The sequence below is a fragment of the Halichoeres trimaculatus genome, unplaced genomic scaffold (genome assembly GCF_033239565.1).
Source record: "Halichoeres trimaculatus isolate MK-OKI-2021-1 unplaced genomic scaffold, fHalTri1.1 fHalTri1_scaffold_3, whole genome shotgun sequence".
Classification (NCBI taxonomy): Eukaryota; Metazoa; Chordata; class Actinopteri; order Labriformes; family Labridae; genus Halichoeres; species Halichoeres trimaculatus.
In genome coordinates, this window is record NW_027437181.1 from 16,287,800 (window position 1) to 16,313,973 (window position 26,174).

At 39.2% G+C, this 26,174-nt stretch overlaps 2 protein-coding genes across 2 annotated transcripts in view; one reads left to right on the forward strand and one right to left on the reverse strand.

The window, feature by feature from the left end:
- Window positions 1–720: 720 nt before the first annotated feature.
- Window positions 721–15,649, forward strand: slc22a31 (solute carrier family 22 member 31). The gene is made up of 9 exons (XM_074667144.1): window positions 721–1,235; window positions 5,311–5,414; window positions 6,955–7,109; window positions 11,086–11,254; window positions 11,723–11,868; window positions 12,571–12,679; window positions 12,810–13,024; window positions 13,538–13,649; window positions 13,823–15,649. The coding sequence occupies exons 1-9, from the start codon at window positions 804–806 to the stop codon at window positions 14,265–14,267; spliced, it is 1,887 nt and encodes a 628-aa protein (XP_074523245.1). The 5' UTR covers window positions 721–803; the 3' UTR covers window positions 14,268–15,649.
- Window positions 15,650–15,748: 99 nt separating this feature from the next.
- The window catches only part of dpep1 (dipeptidase 1), a 69,925-nt gene continuing 59,499 nt past the window's right edge, over window positions 15,749–26,174 (reverse strand). Inside the window, exons 3-11 of the mRNA XM_074666514.1 lie at window positions 25,169–25,295; window positions 23,026–23,158; window positions 22,790–22,940; window positions 21,679–21,748; window positions 20,763–20,939; window positions 17,503–17,587; window positions 17,312–17,387; window positions 17,047–17,182; window positions 15,749–16,157 (exon numbers count right to left, since the gene is read on the reverse strand). Of these exons, the coding sequence (XP_074522615.1) occupies window positions 15,978–16,157; window positions 17,047–17,182; window positions 17,312–17,387; window positions 17,503–17,587; window positions 20,763–20,939; window positions 21,679–21,748; window positions 22,790–22,940; window positions 23,026–23,158; window positions 25,169–25,295 (1,135 nt within the window). The 3' untranslated portion in view covers window positions 15,749–15,977. The remainder of the gene's footprint in view (window positions 16,158–17,046; window positions 17,183–17,311; window positions 17,388–17,502; window positions 17,588–20,762; window positions 20,940–21,678; window positions 21,749–22,789; window positions 22,941–23,025; window positions 23,159–25,168; window positions 25,296–26,174) is intronic.

Consider the following 26,174-nt stretch of genomic DNA (forward strand, 5'->3'; position numbering starts at 1 on the left):
AGAGGGGAAATGTAACGCCCAGGGTTTACTCTCATGGAGATAAATTGTCAGTAGGATAGAAAAATTAAAATAAAGTTCATTCCACATGAGGGCACAATGGACTTATCATTTGAAGTATTGTAATCTAAAATTTCTAAATTAAAAATATTTATTTTGGATATTTTTTATATTTCTGACTTTAATCTAAAAATTCTGCTTTTTTTGTCTGAAAAAAGTAACATTAAAAGTGTACATATATTTTTTCCTTTTTCAGTGGCCCTAATCCTCTTCCGTATATTTATATATTTTTAATTTATTAATTTATCATTTATTTATTATTTATTTATGGGGGGTGGGGGTCCATAAAGCAAAGAATACCCACGCCACGATATCTGGTGGTTGGTTTATATTTCACTATTTGGCACAGACGAAGGGGAAACGGATCTATTTTAATATATTGTATGCAGTCAACTTACTTCTTTATTATTTTTTTTTAAATAAATGTTTAATTTTTGAGCTTTGATGGATACTCAAAACTATTAATTTTGTCTTTAGAACCACGAGCTCTCAAATTAGCATCCATGCCTACAGTGTGAAAGATAAGACAGACAACAACAAAAAAGTGACCAACGGTGTCCCGGCAATCAGTCCCTGAAATTTCCATACTGGAACCGCATAGGTCAGTCCCTGAATGCTGATTTGACCGAACCTCAGACGTCTCTTCCTCTTCCTCCTCCTCCTCCTCCTCCTCCTCCTCCTCCTCCTCCTCACGCACTACCTGCTGCTGCGCCGCGCGGCTGTGCAGTGCGCGCACTCACCGCGCAATGGTCCCGGGCTCGTCTGCCACCACCAGCTCTCGCTTTCAAATGGATTATGAGACGAAGATATTCCCTCACACCGGCGGATATGGACGCTACAACCGCATTGTGGTGGTTTTCAGCTGGTTCCCAAACTTTGCTGTTATGCTGAACCTGTTCAGCGACGTGTTTTACACACTGATCCCGGACTCTTACCGCTGCAAACCAGACCCGCTCCTCCTGCCTTCAACTTTCCTCCTCAGTAACTTAACTTTTCAGAAATACCTCAACCTCACCATCCCCTGGGTCAATGGATCCGGACTCAGTCACTGTGAGCTGTTCAAGTACCCACCCAACACCACGGACTTCTCTGAAAATGTGCCCAGACAGAGGGTGTCCTGCACCAAAGGGTGGGAGTACGTCCATGAAGCGGGGCTCCAGAGCAACTTTGTCACTGAGGTAATCATTTAGAGTTTGGGTCTCTCCATGGACAGTTTCTTAATGTAAAGTAAAGTGTGTTCATGAGCAGCTCAAATTTCAAACAGGAAGGAAAAACAGCACCACATGGGACAACAGTTAGTGAAGCTCCAGTTTAACAGCAAGTTTTTCCTTTGAATCCACATTTTATTTACCTCACCATTAATCAGGATTATTTAGTAACTAACTCTACACCAACTAGAAACTTTTCCTGTTTTTCTCTTGGACAACTTTTTTAATTTGTTGGCTGTGCTCCAGGATCAAGATTCTGAACTGGAACTGTTCCAGTTTCCGCTCATTAAAAGCAGTTTATCTCTGCTGGAAGCATGTGTGGCCATGAAGAGGCCTGTTCACAACATGCTGTCAATATTTGCCCATGTTGAATGCAGTTCAAACTCACTAGGTGCTGCTTTTGCTCTCACTCATCTGCTGTCTGGCTCTCACTTTCTCAGGGTCGGCAGTTTAACAGCTGAACTTGTCCATCTCTGTAGCCGGCATGATTAAGATACACATATTTTTGCCTGCATTTAAACTGAATTACTGACTTAAGGTCTGCATTAGCTCTTTGACTCCTGTGATGATTTACCCAGCTGAGGTTAGAGCCTCTTTGTTGCAAACTGTCTCTGGGTGATGAGTTTGATGTCATGTCTTCTTGTGCAGCTGCTCAGGAACTTGTTTATTTTTGCACCAGTCCGTTGCATAGGACTTCCTCTGTTCAGGGGCTCATCCCAGTCTGCAAATATTAACTATCAGACCTTCCAAGAGCATTTTATATCTGTGTCCATGCAGTGTTTAGTCGCTCATGTTCAAACAGCATTGATGGTATGAGGTTTACAGCCTCTTCACGGCTGCCTTCGTTGTTTCTGAAGAGAGCGGTTTCAAACAGGACAAGGTCATTAGTGTAATTGCCCTTAAAGTTCTCCTTAGAGCATTTTCATGACGATGGTTGGCGCTGGGAAGTGTAAGGCCTCCATGTTCCTTCCTGAGACCCTGAACACCTCCTTCCACAACAACAGCTTCCCCGGCCATGACGCCATCCAGGGACACAGGGGGAAAGGAAAAACTGAGTAGATTACAGTGATGCTCATCACCCTCAGATACACTTGTTTGGCAAAGTTACATAATCTCAGCAGAGGAACTGGTCTCTCTGCTCTCAGAGAAGTGTTGATGTTGGTGAGGATCTTCTTGTGAGTGCTCCTCCTCTTTGCCAAATAATCTCAAGTTTTCTTGACCAGACTTTTGTCAGACTCCTCTTTGGATCATTATTACGATTTGTCTCATGATTGGCCTCAATGAAAGCACAAATATCATTCTGTGATCTAATGATTGGTTTTACGTTCCTAAAGCTAGTTAAATAACTTTAACAACATTCTGTTAAAAAACAGTCAAAGCTCTGCTCTGTTTTGTTTTAGTGGTTTTCTTTGGTAAATGTGGTTTCAAACCTGGTGTCGCATAAGGTTCAAAATGATTGAGAAGTCTGAGAAGTAGAGAATGTATTAAGAGTTGTGATATGTGCTGGGCATGAGAGGAGAGGACATTCACACTGACAGGTCTTTAAAGTTTCAACCAAAGGAGCTAAAATCCTGAATCAGGTAACAGTCAGTAATGCAAACAAAAATCTCTTAATAACAGCATTATCCACAGAAAACAGATGTGACAGTCTCAACTAACATCTGTGAAGAAAGCCAAGAAGGTTGTTTCTCTAATATGTTCCATGTGACATTATCAGACAGCAATAGAGCAGCACTAACTCATAGTTTAGCAGTTGTCAAAATTTTAAGAAAAGAGTTGTTTAGTGGTAAAATCCATGAGCTGTGTATGGAGGCAGCAGTCACTCCACTGTCAAGAAAACAAAATGCTTCAAAAGGAGGAAGAAAAATAGCTAAGAACGTCAAAGAGGTGAAATCACAGAAGAAAACTAGAAAAGCACTCAGAGCGCACAGTCATGCAACACTTTAGTCCTTCTTTAATGTTATACTTCCTTTTAGCAGACTGTCTGCTACAATTTGATGTTAGGTAAGCTGACAGTGTTGAGTACATATGTCATGTTCAAGATCTTAGTATCCAGAGTATTGGCAGGATCTGGATCATACTTTCACATCTGTCAGATATTATAGTGACCTTGTCTTGTATTGTTTTGCAAAGCAATCCGACCATTAATTGTGGAGTTATAAACACATATGGTGAAAACAGCCCTATCTCACAATGATACAGAATTCTTAAAAAATCCTAGATCCAGATCACCACCAATATTTAATCGCTCCTTCCTTATCCCATTTTGAACATTTCCTAAAAAATTCATGAAGATCTGTCTGTTACTTTTTGAGTTATGTTGTTCACAGACAAACGCTCCAAAAAACATAACCTCCTTGACGGAGGTAATAAATCATGAATACAGCTCATGGGAAAAAAGGCACCTTCAAGAACACAAGATGTCCTGAGGGGCTGAAACTCTGATATTAGCTTCTGGATTCACCAACTGGTTTAAGATTAGTATTTTCTCTATGTTCTGAGCTACGTCTCAGTACATACACACTTATAATAACGGTGATAACTGTGTGTGATGTACAGGTTTTGGAGAAGTTCTAGGTGTCATGTAGAACTGAAGTCCTGAGTTTAAAAAGGAAAACCTGAAATCAAAAAGTCTTTGGCATCTTTGTGTAAAGTATGTATGTTCATGGTTCAAGTTCTTCCCTTTGTGGAAGTTTAACCGAGATGCTCAGATCTAAAATGTGGCTGCTTTGCTGTATAAAGACTCAAAGAGGGAGGGAGAAGGCATTGGAGGACGACTTCCTCACACATTCAGTGACTCGTACTAACCAGGAGAAGAGCTGCTGGTGTGCCCTTCTTTGAGCCCTACTTTGCTGTAATGTAATAAAACTGTCAGCAGGCATCTTAACTCAGTTAGAGAGGACATAATCTGCATTCCTGCTTCCTCACAGAAATCTCTCTGTTTGAGACTTGACTGGTGACCTGCTATTCCCAGCATGTTACACCGTCAAATTAGGATAAATGCAGCAAGTCAGAAACAATTTGCTCCTGTACCTTGGATTATTTTTAGACTGTAATACTTTTCACAAAACCAGTTTAGTGTGAGCTTTTATATACAGTAAGTTATGTGTATTTTTCTTTTAGGCCAACTAGTTGGTAGTTTGTTTCTTGCCATGTCTGTAGCCTGGAGTTTCTGCTCACTGGATCTTGAACTAAAATGATATAAATTGCGTCACAGCAGAAATGGGATTATGCTGACATTAATGAAAAACTATTACTTCTCTCAGAGAAGGGATATCAGATTCTGAGCGTAAATTAACACAAAGCTTTTTGCTCTCATCTTGTGATGATATAATTAAATCTAGGAGGGATCAAACATTGCTTTTGTTTATGGTTTAAGATTAAAAAATTAAGATATTCCAGATTTTTTATAAATGTAAAGAAATCCACCTAAACACATCCCACCCCAAAGGATTGAATGGTCAGTTTACTGACTTTTCTACCTGGCTCATTCCTTTAATGCTGTGCACCTCTACCCCTAAGCTACTAACACACATTAATGAGCCACCCAAGCTCCTTCTTTACACTGAACATGCTCTCTGTAGTTTATTTTTATCTCAGAGAAACCATCCTACACCCATAAATACTCACTCCCGCACCAACTGTTTACTAGGCTGCTGAAAATAGCTCCAACAAATGCACAGTGTACTTTCGTTTGTGTATCATTTTCTAAAAAAGACACTGCACGGCTGTTTGAGCAATCTGAACCTATCCTAAGACTCAAGGAAAACATTTTAACCTGAACCAGGAGGCCTGTGGCTGAAAACCACAGATGAAAAGATAAAGTTTTCAGAAATAGACAAACACGTTGTTTGTTTATTCTTTTTGTTCAGAAAGCAGCTGTAGAATAACAGCAGCTCCATTTATTAGCTGAAAATTTAGGATTATGTTAAACTTCATCACACGGCACTGGCTCCCACTGTAGACAGCTTATCTATTCAAGTTAGTCCTGAGTTTTTTTTTGGTCTTAGTTTATGTCAATGTAAGTCTTTGTCTTCTTTTGCAGTGGAACTTGGTGTGCCATGACTACTGGAAAATCCCTTTGCAGCATATCTGCTTCATGACAGGATGGATTCTGGGATACATCTTCCTTGGTACCTTGTGTGACTGGTAAGTATTACTCATGACTTGTCTGACAGTTTAAAATGTAAAAATAAACAGTTAAATGTCTAAAAACATGACCTTGATGTATACAATTTTCTGATTATATACAGTTTTCTGATTGTATACATCAAATTCATGCCTAGAATTTTTTTTTTACATATATTTATTAAAGCAAGTTCACAATTTATAGTATAATTGAAATGTGGTCAACATTTTTTTTATTATCTCAGAAACATTTACAAACAGTTAAACCGTAAAGCTACATACTCAGAGTTAAAAATAAACATCAAATGCAAGAGTGGAAAGCTAAAAAAAAAAACAAAAAAACAGAAATAGTTAAATAAAATAATAGGAATGTGTATACAATATAAATGCATAAAAAATAAACAATAAACTCTGTAAAGAAGACAAAATTACACACATTGCTCAGTTTAGGATATTGAAACCGACACCAGCGTCTGTTCACCATGTCAAGAGATGAGGAAACCATGCTTGGAGGGAAGGTTTTGTAATAAATCAAGCACAGGTTGGTCCCTACTGAGGAAGAAGGAGTAGAGGAAATGCACAAGAGGAAAACACTGGAATCAGGGGATGATGTGTACTACTAAACTAGTTCATGCCAAGTAAATTTACACATACAAGGAATTTGACTTGGTACATTGTTGCTAAACAGTTAACAAGGAAATAACATGAGACCAACAACCAGGGATGGAGGCAAGATTTTAATTTTGGGTGGGCCTCAAATTACAGAAGTCAGTAGATAACTATTACTATGCAGATATATATGTAGTACTATTAATACTACTACTACTACTACTTGTATGTTTTAAGCAGATTTGGATCCTTTTTTTCTCTTTAAATATTTAATTGCATTTTACAATGTTTGAGTGCATCAGACAGGCCTACCTTCAACTGCCCTCCGTAGCACTGGCCAAAGAGTTGCTCCCTAACGCACCAGCAGGCTGCTCCACCTCCACTTGCTGTAAGGGCAGCAACATTTAACACAATTAAATAAAAAAATAAAATCTTTCCAGAAATCACTCTCTAGTTTTACTAGTTTTAGTTTCAAGTTTAACTGGCATAACATGAAGCTGAATGTTTCAAAACTCTCTTTCCTTTTTTTTTCCCAACAGGCTGAGAGATTGCCACACACATTTTTTAAAGACAGGGCATCTAAATAATAGCAAAATCATCACAAAATGACAAAATTTTACAAAAATGTATTTATACTGTTTTTTTGTTTGTTTGTTTGTTTGTTTTAACTGTTTTTTATTGTTTTCAAAGAAAAGTTTAGGGCCTGTCAGAAAGTGGGTGGGCCTGGGACTGTAAAGCCCACCCATAACACCGCCCATGCTAACAACTACTTAGATAATACACAATTAGATGCTGTAACATTTATAAAATAGGAAATTAAAAAATGCTACTGCTTACAGAAAACAACCATTTGCTCAGTGATTGACGCGTAGGGGCTCTGTGATCTCTCATGTGCATGTTTTGTGACTTGTAGATCTCAGTGTGGTCTGATTTCACGTCATTCTGTTTTCAGGTTGGGCCGTCGCAGAGTTTTCCTCCTCTCCCTCAGTCTGTCCAGTCTGTTAGGGGTGGCCGTCTGTTTGTCCAACAGTGCGGTGTCATTTCTGCTGCTGCGTCTGTCTCAGGGCGCCATGCTTGCTGGGGTGTTTGTGTCCTCTTACATTGCCAGTGAGTAACCTGCGCACATGTTGAAGTCATGACACTTAGCCATAGTCAGCTCACTGCACACTCATTCAGCCATTACGCAGCTTCCTTATACCATCCAGCAGTGGTATTCCTGCCTGTAGCGCCTGAGTCAGTGGCTGGCTCTGTGTGTTATGTAACTATCATGTCCTTGCCAAATGTGATTTCTTTGATTTATTAGTTTTCACTAGAAATGTTGTTACACAAACTGAAAAAAACTTGGGCACTAGATAAAAACAAAATTTTAGAACTCAAATTTAGAGATCAAAAGAAAAAAGAGTTACCGTAAATACTTATTAAGGGAAAGGGCCTCAATAGAGAGGAATCTTTCCAGCCATGGGTTGACCTAAAGATAGCTGAGACACATGTTTTCTCTTGCAAAAAAAAAAAAAGGAAAAACAAAGTTATGTCAATGTTATGTAAGGTAAAACATAATTAATCATGGTCTTGTGATCTCCTTCCTGGTATAAAGGCTATCACACTAGTTGCTCATGAATACATTCCTGAGTTAGTGTTCAAGTAGACTGGCAGGACCTGCACACTCAAAAATCACTGTTGAATTGTTATTCTCAGTGAAAACAAACAAAAACTGATTTAGATTTCAGGATTTTTACTGAATACAAAGCCTAAATGAAAACTTATGCCATGTCCTTCCAAAAGCTAAACATAAACCCAGCCTGTCTCACCATCTTTTCCTGTAAATATTTTTCTTTTTCATAAAACTTGAACAGGTGATATCACATATGGTAACTTTAATACAGATGGCTGACAGTTTAAACACTAATCAAAGAAAATGTATCTCAGAAAAATTTTTCCTCATAATATTTTGGAGCATATCTGTTATTAGATTTTATGTCCTTGTTGAACACTTATATTTTTTCCAGCTTTGACAGATTGATCTGTCTGTCATTGATATTGTTAATGGTGAATTAATAACATTTTTTAGATTAAATCTAAGAGTGAGATTAGAATGCTTTTTGGTATCTAAACTTAGATATCAAAAACATTCACGGCATTCACAGAAAAAGCTACCGTTGATAAAACACACAACCTCTGAGCGGAGAAATCCACCTTCGGGCCTGTTGGTTGAAATTTCTAAAGACCATGGTTGTCAGGGGAAAAGAAAGACTTTTCGGAAGAAGCAGCTGTCAATGCTTTTATCTTATCTCTTCCTTCCCATATTTTCCTTCATTGTGTGCAGTCAACATTTGAACATTTTGAACCATCTGTTGTCTCTAGACTGACTCCTGACCTTTGAATCCACAACAGCCACAGCTCCTATTGACTCAGTGGTTAACAAAGAGAAATTCAGTTTGATTAACAGAAGATGTAAACTTGTCCCATCAGCAGAGGACTATTTGTAACACTCAAAAGTTAACTCAAACTCTTAGCACTTTTAAGTACAAGTTGTAGAAATGTGAATATTTAGCGGTCAGGTGTTGATGTTAGCACAAATAAATGAATCAGGTGTGTTATTCACACTCACAGAGATAAAGCTTTTTTTCTATATAATGTAATTACACAAAGGAAACCCTTGTTGAGTCATTTTGATGTGTGTTATCTCTGATTCTTTGACATTTCAGTCCTTGCTGATTATGTGACTTCTCTGATCACTGGTGCAAACAAAAGTGCACACTATTCGAGCACTTAAGCAGCTGCTGGAAGTACAACAGGAGAACAACGGGTGTGTCTAGTAACTGCTAGGTCAAACAGTCTCATGGTGTTGTGATAATGACTGGAGCAATAAGAACTGCAAACAGGATCTGACCTCGTGGTGCACATGGTAAAGTAGTTTTAGAAAAGAAATACAGGAAACACTGGATTACATGCTGCATTGTGTCCTCTGCATCCCTGGAGCTTTTTAGAGCAGATTGCATCCTGTGCAGGACTAGTCGACCTTGCTACTGATGCAAGTTGTATGGAATTGGAGTTAACAGTAGATCTTTAGTTTATTACCTCCTTCAAGAGGTTATGTTTTTAGGAGAGTTTGTCTGTTTGTGAACAGCATAACTCAAAAAGTGATGAATGGATCTTGATCAGATTTTCAGGAAATGTTCAAAATGGGATGAGAAAGACATGATTAAGTTTTGGAGGTGATCTGGATGACTGTATAGATCCAGGATGTTTTTAAAGGATTCTTTATCATTGTAAGATAGGGCCGTTTTCCCCATATGTGTATATAACTCCACTATAAATGGTCGGATTGCTTTACAAAAGAATACAAGACAAAGTCACCATAATTTCTGACAGATGTAAAAGCACAATCCAGATCCTGGCAATATGCTGGATATTAAGATCTGGAATATAAAATATGTACTGGGTCGTCATAATTTTCAAAACTGTCAGGAAAAAAACTATCATACAACCCTGCAACTAACACCAAATTGTTGCAGACAGTCTGCTGAAAGGGAGTATGACATTAAAGTAGGACTTAAGTGTTGCGTGACAATCACAATATGCTTGGCAGAGGTCTGCGCTCTCTGAGTGATTTTCTAGTTTGTAAATAAGTTATTGGATCAACATTGGTCCATGTGCTTGAACTACTGCCTAAGAAATATGAGAACCTGAACTTGTATCAATACTTCAGGAATGTGTTTGACAGACTTGTAAAGCTACGCAGGGCTAAGCTCTGACTGACAGCAGGCAGCTGGTTGGTTTTTCTTTCCTCCTACCTCTGAGCGGTCCTCCTGTAGGGGGTCTCATATTTATAACTCCACTGCCAGAGCTCAATCTTGGCCCTCCTTCTCCTTCTGTGAATGTCTCTCTGATGAGATGTCTCTGACTGGTAGGGATACATAGTTTGACCGATACCGCATGTTTGTTTTCTAGAACTGTCCTAAAGAGGAGTGACGCAGCACAGGAGTGTACTCATGTTTAGAAACATTACACATTCCTGTGTTGGGGGAGATGGGATGAGGTAAATTCCTGCGAGGTCAGGACAAAATTGAGTCCAGATTTTGTTTTGCTAGGTTTGAGCTGGGTGGGACGAGGGCCCAGGAGAAATGATTCTCAGTGATGTCCTGCCAACACTGCTCCTCCTCAGAGAAGAGAAAACAATAGCAGGACAGAACTCAAGGCAGGGAAATAAGCAGGAAGTGAGCTCCTCATTGTCCCTCTCCCCCCTCCTTCCTCTCAGGGAGAGCTCATGGAGGAAAGAGGTCAAAGTTCAGGAGAAGCTCACACAGCTGGTCACTCTCCCAGACGAGTTCACATCAGAACATGAGGTTGAGAGGACTTTATCCCAGAGTAGATTTATATAAGTCTTTTAAGCCTTGTGTTTTATTAATTTTCCAAAGATCAGCAAAACTGTAATATATCACGGAAAGAAGTTGTAATAATAAAGAACAATTTGATGGCTTTTAAGAGATACCCTGTGGCTTTTGCTGGAGAAGCATGAATTACTGGAGCACATAGGCAACATTTCTCCTCTGATAGGCCTGTGACTGTAGCAGTAGACTCTGGGTAAAAATAAGTTTTTTAAAACACTTTGGCTTCAGACATCAGCCACAAAAGTTAAACACTTGGGTCAGTATCCCAAACTTTTCCAGAGGATGTGTTATTATGAAATGAAATGTGCTTCAGATGTGAACTGAAGATGTCAACAGTTACTGTAGCCGGGGTTTGGTAAAACATGTACTCTAAGCTATGAAAACAAAGTTACACACATGAATGGAATATATCTGTCTGATGGGATTATTACAGGAGGTTTATTTCCAGACCTTTAATCTGAATGTTATTTTATGTATCAAATTGTTCCAGGGTTGTGACCTGTGTTGACATGACATCCGATTCATCCAACACAAACATGTGGTCGACCATACCTTCACAGTAGCTTTGTGTGTAAAGAGGTTCATGTCCTGACAGGAAATGGATTTGTTTTGGTTTGATGTATTGGTTTTGCTTTGGCCTTGTGTTCATGCTGTCTGTTTCTTCTCTCTCTGTGTTCCCATCGTTCTCTCAGGGTTGGAGCTGTGCGACCCTCCTCATCGACTCATGGTTGCTATGATCAGCGGCTTCTTTGCCGTGTTTGCGGAGCTGCTGTTGCCGGGCATCGCTGTGCTGTGCCGTGATTGGCCAGTTCTCCAAGCTGTAGCCACTTTGCCTCTGCTCCTGCTGCTTTCCTATTGGTGGTAAGTCAGATGGAAATAGGAAGAGCATATATGTGGACTACTTAATGTGCACTAGCTGAGGCATGAAAGGCAAGGTGTATCACATTCTTTAGCAGCTATTGTATTCACATCTTCCCACATTTTTATTGACACATAATTACTTGAACTGTTATAATCAACACCATTAGAATTCTGTTTTTGAAAGCAAACATTTTGAAGCAACAGGAAGTAGAAGTAATCTTCTGAAAAAAACAGGCGTCTCTTATCTTGCATTTGATCCCTGTAGTGAAGTGTTACCAACTCTATAAACTCAACACAGTGTTTTAAAAACAACCCTTTCCTCTTCATTTTTTCCTGAAGAAGACGGCTATAAACAGTTTGTGCCTGTGCTCATCTTCTCCCCCTCTCTGGGCTGACGTTACAAAGAATGTAGGAATGTTTGAGCTCTGTATCTCTACAAGATATGATAACATGGTTGTTTTCTTTCAGCTGTGCGTCAGTGTTTCCGGAGTCTCCTCGCTGGCTGCTGGCAACGGTTCAGATCCCGCAGGTGAAGAGGAGTCTACAGGAATTCTCCACCAGGAACGGTGTTTGTCTTCGAGATGAAATCTACCCTGGTGAAACCCTCCTGTCAGGTAAACACACACATGCAAAGAAGTTCTACAAACACTTTACTGCACACTCACCCTAGAAACATTTAATTAGAAAGTATTTAGATATGAAAAAAATGATCCAAGCTGCCTTCTTCTTTCAGGTTTTCTGAAGTTTTCATGCACTCCAGTACAGGAGAATTTGCATGCAAAATGTTTTAACAATGGATTCCTTTACTCTCCTCTCTTCTTATCACTACCTTTCAAACTTTACATGGATACATGTTCACATTTGCAAAAAGCCAGTGATAAGAACAGAGGAGAGAATAAGCATCCATTGTTAGAGAGTTTTACAAGCAAACACTTTAAAGAGTAACACCAACACAGCCTCCTCTGTCACTGACCGGTGTGGTTAGAGCCTCCTTTGTCGAACCAAAGACCAGTCCAAACAGCGATGTGACAGGGCCCTGTCGTACAGCTGTTTTTTCATCATACATGAGTGAAAATTTAAACCTCTGGAGGGCAGGAAAGATAATATTTTAAATTTAAGTTTTGCTGTGGGTTTGGGATGACTCAGACTAAATTGAAGAGCCTTTAATACAACTTTACTTTACTTTGACTGTTTTGGAGCCGTATCTTGTCTTGTGGTTTAAAGTAAGATTTGTACACTCATACAAACTCCTCTGCTGATAAATTAAAAGCTACACAATTTCTTACCCTTTCTTTAATTTCCCTGTGTGTTCACAGAGATTGACTCTGCATACGGAGAGGACTGTCAGCCAATGTACTTCTCAGTTTTGGAGCTGCGTCGGACTCGTGTTATCTGGAAGAACTGTCTAATCCTCAGCTTCACACTGTGAGTTTTTATTCTTCTGGTGAAAAGGGAGCTTTTCCCCTAGAAACAGACATTAAACCAATGTTCGGGATTTTTTAGAGTGTTTGGTATTTATACATGTATACAGTCAACTGTCTGCTTTCTCCCCCAGGTTCATTGGTACAGGTATTCAATACTGTTTTACAAGAAATCTGCACAGTTACTCCACAAACTTTTACTTCAGCTACTTCCTCCGGGTGGTCACTGGAGCGCTGGCCTGCGTCTTCATCTGCGTGTCTGTCAATCATTTTGGTCGGCGAGGTATGCTGCTGCTCTCCGCCATCATCACTGGGCTGTCGTCACTGCTGCTGCTTGCTCTCACTCAGTGTAAGTCATACCACATTTTACCACATTATATCACTTTGATAACATCGGGGCACAGATTAATCCACGGTGCCAATAAATGGCACCGTGGCAAGGAAGATTACATTTTTATGACCGAGAGAAAGTCAATTATTGGTACTGAAACATACAGAAACTGATCAACTTAACCTGTGAAAATGAATTCCTGATTAGCAGCTTATAACTTTAAGCTCCATCGCTGTGATGAGCAACATGACATTCCTCCTCAGATGGAGACACAAATACACATTTTATTTTATCATAATACATCCTCTGGAAAAAACTTTTGATACTGACCCAAGTGTTTAACTTGTGTGGCTGGTTTCTGAAGCCAAAGTTTTTTTTAAAACCTTTTTTTTACCCAGAGTATACTGCTACAGTCACACAGAAGAGAAGTGTTGCCTATGTGCTCCAGGATGGTGATAGTTTCAGCTGTAAGAGGTGCTGCAGTTATCTTACTCCCTAGAAAGTTAATTTACTGCTCCTTTCATAAATCAGACCTGCGTGGAGGACTGGTGTTGGTGCTCTCTGTTGTTGGTCTCCTGTTTTCTCAAGCCCTCGCCATGCTCAGCGTGTTCTTTGCCTCTGAGGTGATGCCGACCGTGGTTCGGTAAGTTACAAAGCTACCAAAGTGACAAGACTAGACGAGAAGTTCTGTTTATGAGTATTATTTAGGTCAGGAAGCTGAAACATCAAAATAATTCAGACAAAGAGCAAAAAGAAGATGCATAAAGTATTTTCTTCTCATCAAAGCTTCCTCTCTCTTTCCTGCCCTCCTGTCAGAGGTGGATGCCTCGGTCTGGTGCTGGCAGCAGGCTGTGTTGGCATGGCCGCCTCCTCCTTAATGGAGCTCCAAAACAATGGCGGCTACTTCCTCCACCACGTCATCTTCGCCTCCTTTGCAGTCCTGTCCGTTCTCTGCATCATGCTCTTACCTGAAAGCAAACGCAAGCAGCTCCCAGACTCTCTGAAGGATGGTGAGAGCCAGCGGCGGCCTCCTCTCTTCCTGTCCCGGCCCGACAGGGACAACTTGCCATTACTGTGCACTCGACCTCCTCTGTCGGAGTACAACCCGGATAACTACTCCCGCCTGGTCTCTGCCACCAGGAAGATGTTGACCAAAGATAATTTACCCTATAGGATAGCTGTGCCTGCACAGTCTCCTCTGCTGTCAGACAGTGATACACAGGGACAGGAGAATGACACGCTGAGAGAGGTCATATCCTAGCTGTTCATCCTTCCTGTCCTCTTTTATACAGACTTGGATTAACCCTCCTCTACAGTACAGACCCTCTACCATCATCCTTCACTTTGCTTTTTTACAACTCAGCAGAGGAACTGGTATGAGCCTGGTTACAACATTTACAGTAAAGACTTGAAATCTGTTACTTTCAGCCACAAACTGTGTCTTCTTGATATTTTGACACTTGAGCTGTTACTGTGCTGTGGTATTTTTCTCATGTGAATTCAGATAACGCACTGAAAACAAGAGCCTTCCTTATCTGAAGTCTCCTTAGCCGAAACCACTGTGAGAGCCACAAAAGTCCCTTTGAAATATGTGATTAAATTATACGTCGGATTTTTGTCATAAGTGACCTTGTAATCACACTTTTTCCACCATGAGCCAGAAACAGTCTCACTGCTCCTCTGTGGGAGTTTCACCAGTGGAGCAGAGCTGCTGCTTCTAGTCATGTGAGCAGCAGGCCTTTGTCCATTTATTAGTGACTCATGCACTTTTCATTAAGTCTGTCTGATTCAGCAGCAGTGTCCTAGTGTGGAGAGTGTCCCTAGGAGCAGGATGGCACGCAAGACTGGCTCACACTTTTGTCTAGCCTTGTGTTATACTTTCTTGCACACTAGAGGGCGCCAAATGATGCACTGGTCATTGAATATGAAGACTGAAATCTCCCTGGCTTGAAATATAAATGTTGAATCTTAGTATTCAGATACAAAAAAAGGCAAAAAGAAATACTGTATGAAGCTTTCTGTTTACAGAGCTGACAGTATGCCAAGAATATGCAAGCACAGAAAACACTGACACTGGCTCATTACTTTAAATGATGGGGAAAAAAAGAGAACTGCCTCAGTCTCTCAGTATTTAAGTGAGCTAAACCTAACTGAAGAGCTTTTTTTGTGCCTTTTATTTTATGATAAGCATTTAGGAAGCAGCTCTGTCTTACAACATGTGAAGTGTTTTTGAAAAGTTGAACTCCTCTATGCTGTCGTGTCTGTGTTGCTGTAGGGAGAGAAAAATCACATTGAGTAATCAGCCACCTGTCGCCATATCTTTTATTACAGCCAGTTAATAAATTTACACTGAGAGGGCAAACAAAGAGAAGATATTTTAGCCAGTCAAACACTTTGTTACAGAGTGAGTTTACTGAACAAAATAAATTGACATTTTCCTGTCAAATAAGGGGAGTGGCTAATCTGTGAGTGAAATTCAAAGCATGCAAATCAGCACAGTTGGAGCCAAGTTTTAAAACCATTTCCCATCGTTTACTGTCACATAACACTAGATGGAGCCATTGTCTTAAAAAACATGTACTGTACTGTTTTCTGTGAAAATTCAGTATACTGATGTCAAAGAATATTTGTGTTCGTGTGTGTTTGTTCATTCAGGTTGTAAGGTGTAAGCTTTACATTGTTAAAGTGTTGTTTCATTCTAAAGTGCCAAGAGAAGCTTTTTCCTTTCTGTCTTTTGTGGAGATCAAACAGTCCAATGATTCAATAAACCCAACGTGGTCTGACATGATAATCATTGTGAGGTTATGATAACAGTGTCATCAACCCTGAGAAGCTTTAAAACTTGATAAGACACCTTTGATGTTCCTGTCTGAAGGGAAACTAAAGAACAGAGGATTTCAGATTTGGTGATAATTCCTGGATAATCTCATTACATACATACACACAACCATTCAAATCAGTAATGAACAGATTAAGCTGTTAATGTGATTACGACTTGGAGAACCAGTGTGACCATGAGAGCCACCGCACTTAGAGGACGCACAGCTCCTGAGATTTGGTATCCATGGCTCGTCCTGCACGTGTTCTCCTCCACCTGCTCGTATGGGATTGGAATATCATCTGGCTTGGCGCCCTTCAGACGATCACGCACCTGACACACACACAGACACACAGACACACAAAAATGTCAGCTTGCAGACAGAGAAGCACTGTGACAGGTGTGTCTTTTCTCACTCTCAGGGTCCACCTGCTCCCACAGCAGCTTGAACAAAAATAGATCCAGTGTGATTAGAATTGACACCGTTCATAATTGTTGATGCTTTTGACTGATTACTAGAATTATAGTCCACTTTTACTTCACACTGCTGCACGGGCTCTGAATGCATGGAGTGAATCAGGATCCTTCACTTAGAAGAGAAGGAGTTATTCCATGTTATTTACAACAGGTTAACCAATTCATCAGTGAATTATGTGTGTTTAGATTTTTTAGTGCAGTTATCTCTTCAAAAATCCTTTTTTAACTTTATCACAATTATACAATAATAAAAAACCTGGTGCATTGAATCTTTTTTTTTACATTAAAGCCCCGGAGAAAAACTTTAGGTGTGATTAAAATTTGGCGCCCCCTGTGGACAAAGCTATTCCTGATTTTTGCCCTGTATTTGGGAAGGGGGCACAAAATCTTATTCTGCTTCCTTCTAGCAGCCAAATAAAGAATAAAAAAATTCACTGTGGAAATTTAATGAGTAAATGACAGTTTGGTGCTATTTCCTCAGACACCTTCCATGGAAGAGGTTTCAAGCATTAAAAAACACAATTAATCTTAATTAATAATTGCTTGTTTGTTACATGCAGATGTTTCAATATCAACTTTATAACCAACTAAAAACTTCTCACATAGTTTTAAGTATTTTAAGTTTTAAAAAAAAATTAGCAAAAAAATCTGAGGAGCACCTGTAATCGTTCACGTGTTACTTCCCAGGATTGCAAAGCAAAACTGAGCACTCAAGGTTGTGTGTAAAAGTATGTGTATTTCTCACCGCCTCAGTCGCTTTCAAGACCCGCAGCAGGTTGTTTCCCAGAGCAGCTTTCACCTCGACATCCGTCCAGTTTCTCCTCAGCAGCTCAGCCACCACCATTGGCACCTTGGACACGTCCTCCAGACCCTGAGGTAACCTGTAGGTGAACATTCAGGGCACACCACGTCATGTCACTTCTTAGAATGACAAACTTAACTTTCATTATTTCAGTATTATTAATCATGAATTGGATGGGTTTTTTTTTTATTTTTTTATTTTTTTTTACCTTGTTACCCCGTCATAATCTCCACCAAAGCCAATGATCTCTGCCCCACCCACTTTCTTTATATGGTCAAAGTGATCTGTGATGAAAGCAGTAAACGTGAGCAAAAAGGATAGACATGGACAGAATAATAAAATGTTATATTATTATATAATCAGGTTTTATTAGATGCCATGGTTATGTCAGGTGTTTACCGGCAACATCTGAGAGCTTGGCGGTCGGACTGCAGGTCACATAGTCATTGTAGAAGTTGATCATGACGATTCCTTTTTTTTCTCTCTGCAGGGACAGACAGGATGTTACAGACTGTGTCCACCTATAGATCTGAGTTTCTGGGTCAGTAAGTTTTCACTCTGTCATTTCTGCTTTGTTAAGCAGCAGCGCCTCTGCAGAGACTGAAAGTGCAGAACAGGAACAGTGCATCCGAACTGACAACACGAGTATACAAGGCTATTGACCTCTCATCTGTTATCTGTCACTTCTACCTTCAGCTAGTTAAGACTGAATTTCTTTTTATGGGTTTGTTGTTTTACAGCAGCTGACAATGGCTCCCTTCTTCTTTGCTGTTTTATTGCTTGTAAACAGGCAGACTTGAATCACAGGTGGAACAGATAAACTGGACATACACTACTGTTGTACCTCCCCCAACACTCTGGTGACATAAAGACCATTTATACTGTGTTATCTCAGATAAGCAGCAGTATAGGTGGATGTGTCTGTTAGTGTTTTACAGGTGGTCATTTGACTAGAAGAACATCTACTTTGTATTTTCATATCCAGATTACTTTAAATACCAGCGGTAAAGAAGAAGCTCAGGCTACTTCTGAGTTCTGCTTCTTTACGCTTTAAATTCACCAGGTAATGAAATTTTTCCGATGACTCAACATTAGTTTGATGGATTTCTTTTTTTGTATTAACTATTCATAGACATATACATCAGAATGAATTAAACTAAAACAATGATTCTTAGAATTTGGGCTTGTAACCACTCATCTATTGGGGTGATTTTTCAACTATCAAAGAGTTTGTGCCTTGCAGGTTTAAGAAAAACAAAAACATGTTTGTAATTTTTTATTAAAGCTACTCTTACTGACACGAATGAAAAAACATAATAAACAAAAGACAAATTACTATATTGATTTATAAATTATGGTTTTGTATTGCTTAAAAGGGCCTGTGAGGATTATATGAAAAAGCTTCTGTTTTTCCAGGATAAAGACTCTGTTTCCCATGAGCACTTGCAATGTCTCGAGGATGTGACTGTAATTAAGGTGTGCGTTTGTTTTGAAGCAAATGAATGGAGAACAGATCTTCTTTCTTACTCTACTGTTCTTTGTTCAAGAAAACTTTTTACAACTTGATGAGGTAAGGCATTTCTCAACAGTTACGTAGTGCTGTTTGATCCTTTATAGCTTTATTCTGATTTTCTGTCCCTTTTCTGTCCGACTTTAGGCTTCTGTGTCCACCATCACAACAAAATTAATCACAGAAATATTTTTCAGCACAGGAAAACGCTGACTTCTCTTCTCACTGCGAAACGTAATCAGTTCAGTCAGACAACTCACGTTTGAATTGTTTATTTAGCAGCAAATATATTTTATGTTTGGCGTCCAGGCTCCGGCCTCATCACCCCTCACAATAAATTTACATGGTGACATTGAGGAGTGATGAGCAAAACATACTGAACATAATCCCCCCGGAGCCTGCAGGTGGTTGCTGGGGTGGTGGGGGCAAAGAAACATGCAGCATTACAAACGCAGGGCAGCCAAGGCATTGACAGGCAGAGAGGGATGAGAGACTCCCGGTTTAAATAGACCGCCCAATTGAGAGAGTGTGATTGCAAGATGGTTATGACGTGTAAGACACATGGTATGTGTATAGCAGTGCTGCTCGAGTTGACTGCTTGAACTAGCTCGCGGGCTCGCCCCATTTGGTGTGGGGTTGTCATAGAGACTTTGACGTGCGATGTGTGGACCGCACAACCACAGATACTGAGAAATAGCATTTGGCAATAACCTATTTAGATGCTAACGGTCTCATTTTGAATCATGGATTACAACCAGGCATGTATCTACAAGACTTTGTCAAGATCTCTTAAGATGTCACGTAGGGACTTTAAAGACATATGTTATAGAAATTCAACACATATTTGAGAAACTAAGCAAATTTTTGTCTTCTTTTAGAGATTCCTTTCAGTATCTTTCAGACGGATGTAGATTCAATTTATGAGCAAGTATGAAGGCAAAATCTTTGCTGGATTAAACTAATTTAATACTCTGTACCTTTAATTTCGAGGACCCTTCACGCATATTTCTGCAAAATGAAAACTACAGCCGGCTTATCAGTGACTGTTATTAATGTTGTAAAGACTCCTTACTTAAGATGAACATCTTTCAAACCCCAAAAAATGATAACTGACCTCTGAAAAACATGTCAACAAACAGGAAGTCACAACCATAAAGTGTGTAACAGTGAAGTGTGTTCAACTGTCAGATATCTTGAGACAATAACTGACAGGAAGCTGAACTGTGAAGCTGTATACAAGAAGGGAAACAAACTAATTTACTGTTAAAGTGTTTGCCTTTTTTACATCTACAGAACTTCTGTGAGCGTTTGTGCTTTTATTGAATCCTTTTGCATGTTGTGGGAACAGGAAGTGTCAGAACCAAACTGTATAACTGGTCCTGCAGGCTGAGGGCAAAGTCACACTCTGACCCAGAAACCTTGCACAGCTGACCCTTTGAGAGGCTGGCTCCTTTTAGAAAAACAGCTCCCATCCTCTGGGAGTCATGTGTTTTGTTCTCACTTTGCTGTAAGTCTTTTACTTGGATTCTCTTTCATTTTTTCAGTTGCCTCTCTTTGTTCTCACCCATTTTGGCTTCTCCTGTCTGGATGCAGGTATAAAGGACCAGTAAAACCAAGTGGTACAAAAGCAGCTTTGTCCCAGACCAGGTGCCATCAGGGAGATTAACAAGACATAATAACACAGCTAAGGGAAGAAAATCCTGCACTCTCTGTCTCTACCTTTAAGTTTTAAAAGCAGTGACTGTGAGTCCAATAAAAAAGTGTAGCTTTTTGAAGTTTTTTTTTTCTTTTATATTAAGGTCACTCTCTTAGTTTTGTTCACTGTCACTTTGTTGATCAGGGACTTGTCCTTTGCTGTTTGTTCTGTAACAGGAGGAGGACTACTCACTGTAAACCTACAGGTACAAATAACCGAACCTTTAACCTTGAATGAACCTTCCTGTCACCATGAAAAAGAAGATTTTCTGATAATACTTCTGAATTTACTGCAATCATAAAAGCATTACTTTCTACACAGCGGTACGACTGTCTTTTCAGCTTCTGTCTTGACTCTTCAGTCACATGACTACGGATGACCTTTCTCAATTTTCTTTTCACTTTGTGTCCTCTGAGCTGTGTATCCAATCCACTCATGTGTGCACAAACTCACCACTCTCTTGAGGACATCATCAGGGACGTTCCTCTTGTGTGGACAGACGCTGTAGGCTGAGGAGTGGCTGAAGATGACTGGAGCCTCAGACATATCCAGCACCTGGTTCATCACGTCGACAGTCACATGGGCCAAGTCAATCAGCATCCCCAGACGGTTCATTTCCACAATCAGTTGCTGTGAGGAACGCACAAGATTTTCATTCAATCTCACTGTTTTTTGTCTTTTGACTGTAACGTTGAAAATGCTTTAAGTCCATTTCCTGAGACAATAAAACCTGCATTCATTGGGCTAATTTTTTTCACAGACTAATAAACTGTATCTATCTTGATGTACATTTAATACTTTAGTCTTTATTATTAGGGCTAGGAAAATATGTTTTTTTTATTCCCAATTTCTAGGATTTTTTTGTTCACTTTTTGAACACTACACCAAGTGAATGATGATAATAACGTCTACAGACTAGATCTGGAGCCATATTTTCCCAAATAATTTATAAGGTCGATAGGGGATCTGGCATCCCAGTTTTTTTTCAATCCAGCTTATGAAAAATACTAAAATGAACTTAAATTGAAAAAAAAGTTTTTTTTTAAACCAAAAAAATCACAATTTAAAATCATCCAACAATAAAATTCCTGATACTGCGATTTTTTTTCTCCCACCCCTATTTATTATGCTGTTGTCCTCATTCTCATTTTGAAGAACAAGTCGTTTGTTTTTTAGCTTTTACATTTTACTGTAACAGCACAGACATTTTAACTCATCTTGGGTGTACTGCAGCTTGGTCAAACTCATAATAAATTAAAGTGGAAAAAAACACTTCAGAAGTAAACCAGCACAAACAGTGTCCAAGGCACTTATCTGTGACCTATTACACTATTAGAGAACTATCTGCCTACCCTGTTTGTACACTGACCTTTCCAAAGGGAGATAGACCGTTGTGCTCAGATGGCTCTGATCCAGTGTCAACAAGCCAGTTATCCGCCCTGTGAGAAAGGCAAATATGTGAGACAAACTTTATAACTAAAGGAAATACAAGAATCAAATCTTTCACTTAGGAATTACATTTAAATACTCTGTAAACTAGTTTAGCTGCTAGAGTCAAGAAAAAAGAGGGAAGAATGTGTTTAAATGTAAACTGGGGTTTAAGTGAAACATGTTTGGCTTCTATGTTTTCCTCAGTATGGTGCAAAAAAACAGCGATAGATACAGTTGAGAAAAGGAAGTTCGGTATAAATTTTCTTTTCTTTGCAGAGAATGTGATCTCTCTGCCTAGAGTGCAAAACCCTGCAGGAATCCCCCAAACTTCCCACACCACACCACACCACAACCTAAACCGACCATGACGTCTAAAGGTGACACACCTAACACTACCTGAAGAGTCTGGTAAAATGAAGACAGCGATAGAGTAATCACAAATTAAGGCCCTGCTGATTATTTCAAAGAGGCTGACCAATTCAGCCACCAACAGCAAACCATTGCTGACACTCATGCATCAATAATGCTGATGAAGAAGCAGTCTAAGCTTTGTTTTTAACATGAATTACTTTTCCTTTAAATCTTTGAATACTGAACTCAAAGGCTTCTTCTGAAGTCATGCTGGACTTGAACCTTGTAAGCTGGAATTAATATGTTTGTAAGAGAGAAAAATCAAGAAAAGTGTTTTAATTTCAACCCCCAACATTTACTTTTTACATTGTCCAAATTAAGTGACTATTTACTTAACTACTGGATCTCAGTGGAACTTCAACATGGCCTTACTGAGCCTAGCCTCCTCCTGAGTTAGAAAAAAACCATGTTGTTCTGCTGCTTTGGACCTTTTTGTCAATTTAACATGATTTTCAGGTAATGAGCTCACTGCTTTCTGCTTTCTTTAATTCCCTGCGATTGAGTGCAGAAGTAGTACACACTCAAGCGATGGAAAGGATAGAGGAAAAAGAGATACATCTTTCAGGTGATAGTAAGATTGATGTATGTCAGATGTGAAGAATTTGTCTGAACTTGCCTACAGTACTAGCTCTTCTTACCATGGTGTGTTGCAGGAGTGTGTTAGTGTGAGATAGCGGACCCCCAGATGGTACATAGTGCGCAGGGTCCCCAGACTGCTGTCGATGGAGTGACCTCCCTCCACCCCGATCAGGCTGGCTGTCTTATTCATGTCAAAGGCCTGCATGATGTCTGTAAGGTTCAGATGTGAGAGATGCAGAAACACAAAAAATACTTTGAATGCTTCTGAAATCAGTAGCATGACAGGACGCCTTACCGTCACTACTGGTGGCAAACATGAAAACGTCTGGATATTTCTGACACATCCTGTGAACCACATCAATCTGCTCCAGAGTTTGCCTGACCGCATCTTTGTACTGAGTGTCGCAGGGGACATAGGCCGACCAGAACTGAGGGAAAAATGAACAACAAATTATTAGCAGTCGCTATTCCAAATAAAACATATTATATGGAACTAAAATGTTTCCTTTTTGCACAACACCTTGAAAATATCTGTATTTAGCTAGCTTCTTCTGTGTCACCTGAGAGACACAGAGTAGATATTTTACATAATCACGTTCAACACACACACAGACTTTATGTGTATGACACTCAGGTGCTGACATGGTGAGCTGAGCAAGTGTCTTTGAAAAGGTCATAAAACATTTTTATGAGTGTTGTAGTCATTAAAACTACAAAGATCAATTACCAGACATGAGATTCATCCCCTTATCATAATTATGTAACTATTTATCCACTGTAATTTGCAGTAATGGGAGTGGCAACATAGTTTTAAGGTTTTAATTGCAGACAACAGTTAGAGACAAACCAACTTGTGACAGAGTTCCTTTTCATACACTGCTATCATTTCACAGTTTATCAAGCAACTTAGATTTGAAGAGATAAAAATCATTTTACGCAACTTCCTTAACTCAGAGCTGCAGCCGATACAAGGTCCTGTGTTCTTCTTCCTTTTATTTAGATTCTCAACTGTAAACTGTTCTGCCACATAAAGCCATCCTCCAGATAAGATCTGCTGTGTCAGAAGAAATGTGCAGATCTGCACATAAAACAGACTGGAACTCAATATCAAATGTTCTTTATTACAGGCTCAGGAGCTCTTGTCTGGCTTTTGTCAACTGAACTTTGCCTTTGAGGAGCGTTTTGGCCTTGGTTCACAAAACTTTAACTCTGATCCACAAAACATAATGATCTTCTGTTTATGAGTATGTCTGCAGGCTACAAGTTTCTCCCTATTTTGGTGGCAGTTTAAGAAAGTGTGAGGTGAAACTTTTCAGTTAACCTTTAATTAGTCTTCTCTGTGTAACACTGGAGCTTTAGAGTGTTTTAAATTTCACATGGGAGTTCGCCTGAAAATCTTCCATATCTGGTTTGGGCCCAAACAACTCTTGTGGCTACAACCAGTTAAAGCTGGGGAATGTGTCAAGTGGTAACACAAAAACATAATTCATGACATGTTTTCTGCAAAAGGGCTCAGCCTACAGGGCTACTGGGACATAAACATCACAGCTGTGGAAAAATATCGACACAGCAATATACCGCAATACTTTGATCTGTGATAAAATAGTGATATTTTAACATTTAATATTGATATTTTGTTAAAATGAAAATTCATAATTTAGGTGAGATGGAAGTACAATACGTCTTCTGCACCTTCACTGCAGTAGATGACGCCAGAGAGCTACTACAATGTCCAATGCCCATAAACTGTATAATTAATATAATATCAAACTACACATTTCAAGTATTTTATTCCCAAACTTGATGATGTGTGTTTTCATAACATAAACATCAGTGTTTTCTCTCTTTTCTTGGGTCAGTTTGAAATCATTTTGAGTTTAATTTTTTACAGTGTAGTAAACTGATAAATTGAAAATTATAGTCATGTTTTGTGCAATATTAGATTTTTTTATGAGTAACATTGGTTACACCAAGTGACATTTATCAGTTTCACCAACTGACCACATCTTTCAACCAATAATTTCTTTGCAACCTTATTTTAATGTTAGAGTTGTAAAGTTAACTGGGTAGAATATCACAATATATCACAATATTGTGATATTGTAAAATTATTGTATCGTGATCCATGTATCCTGATGCGCAACATATTGCAAGGTTCTTGCCAATATCACCCCTAATAAACATTGTGAATGGTCTGAAACTAGACAGCTGGAAATTCATCCAAAAATGGAATTTAAACCAAGTGCCACAGAACAGACACCATAAGTTTGTCATTAGTTATGTCCTAATAGGGTTACGTTTAGAAATATGTTATTACTATAATGCCTAACTTTTGTAAAGAGATACAAAGTGTATCATGGTGACTTTGAGACTGAGCACATTGAAATAAATTCACATCTCCTTCTTTAAACTTTCAGAACACTGTGATCTCTTAGTACCTGCGCTCCCAAGTGTCCTTCTTTGATCTTCGGGATGTTGGTGTGCGTTGAGTTCAGTGTGTTAAGATCCACTTTGTTGAGTTCATTGTTGAACTGCTTTCGAAGTTGCCAAGGCAGGTCGTTATGTCTGGAAGATTAGAAAGCCAAAACACTCAATCACAGGCTGTGTTTTAACCTCAGGGAGGAGTGCTGCTTGTCTGGGCTCACTGGCACAAAGAAGAAATTGCTTCCAGAAGTTTAGAGACGGGTTCGCCTCTTTTGTTTCTCACACAACTTGAGGTAGAGGACATAGTCAAAACAACACTTTACTCCATGTAAGGGAAGCTTCCACTCACCCGTCAATAAGAGGAGTCTCTGACATCAGCTTCAAAGCTCGGGTCAAGTACGGGTCCTCAGCTGAGCTGACCACACAAGAACCGACCCACAGTGAGAAAATAACAGCTAAGATAACCTTAGGGAACATTTTGATCCCTTCAAGATATAACACTGCTTTTCTTTTCACAGTGCCCCTAAACTGTCTGTCCCTTTGATAAAGCTGCTAAACTCTACTTCTACACCTTTCTTGAGGCCTTTTTTTATCCAGATCCAACCACCAGCTCAAGGAATCAATTTTTTCCTGACAATTTCCAGTCTCTCGATCTGTATCTCCCAGGTTTTACGCCAGCAATCTGTGTTCTTCTGCCCAAACACCTACTCTAGGCATTGCCCCTCCTCTGTCTTGAGTCTGCTTCTTATTATACCTACAGCCGTCAGCAGGCGTAAAGAACGCAGCACGGTAGCTTATACTGCTCTCCAATGCCATAAAAGTTAATGTATAATAAAAAAAAGTCTGACTGCTTTTCTATTGTTAAACTATATATATATATATATATATATATATATATATATATATATATATATATATATATATATACATATATATATATATATATATATATATATATATATATATATATATATATATATATATATATATATATATATATATATATATATATATATATAT

Coding starts and splice junctions, on each gene's coding strand:
- slc22a31 (XM_074667144.1), top strand. CDS start 804: ATGGTCCCGGGCTCGTCTGCCACCACCAGCTCTCGCTTTCAAATGGAT. Junction 11,869..12,570: donor TGGTGAAACCCTCCTGTCAG/GTAAACACACAC, acceptor GTGTGTTCACAG/AGATTGACTCTGCATACGGA. Junction 12,680..12,809: donor CTAATCCTCAGCTTCACACT/GTGAGTTTTTAT, acceptor TTTCTCCCCCAG/GTTCATTGGTACAGGTATTC.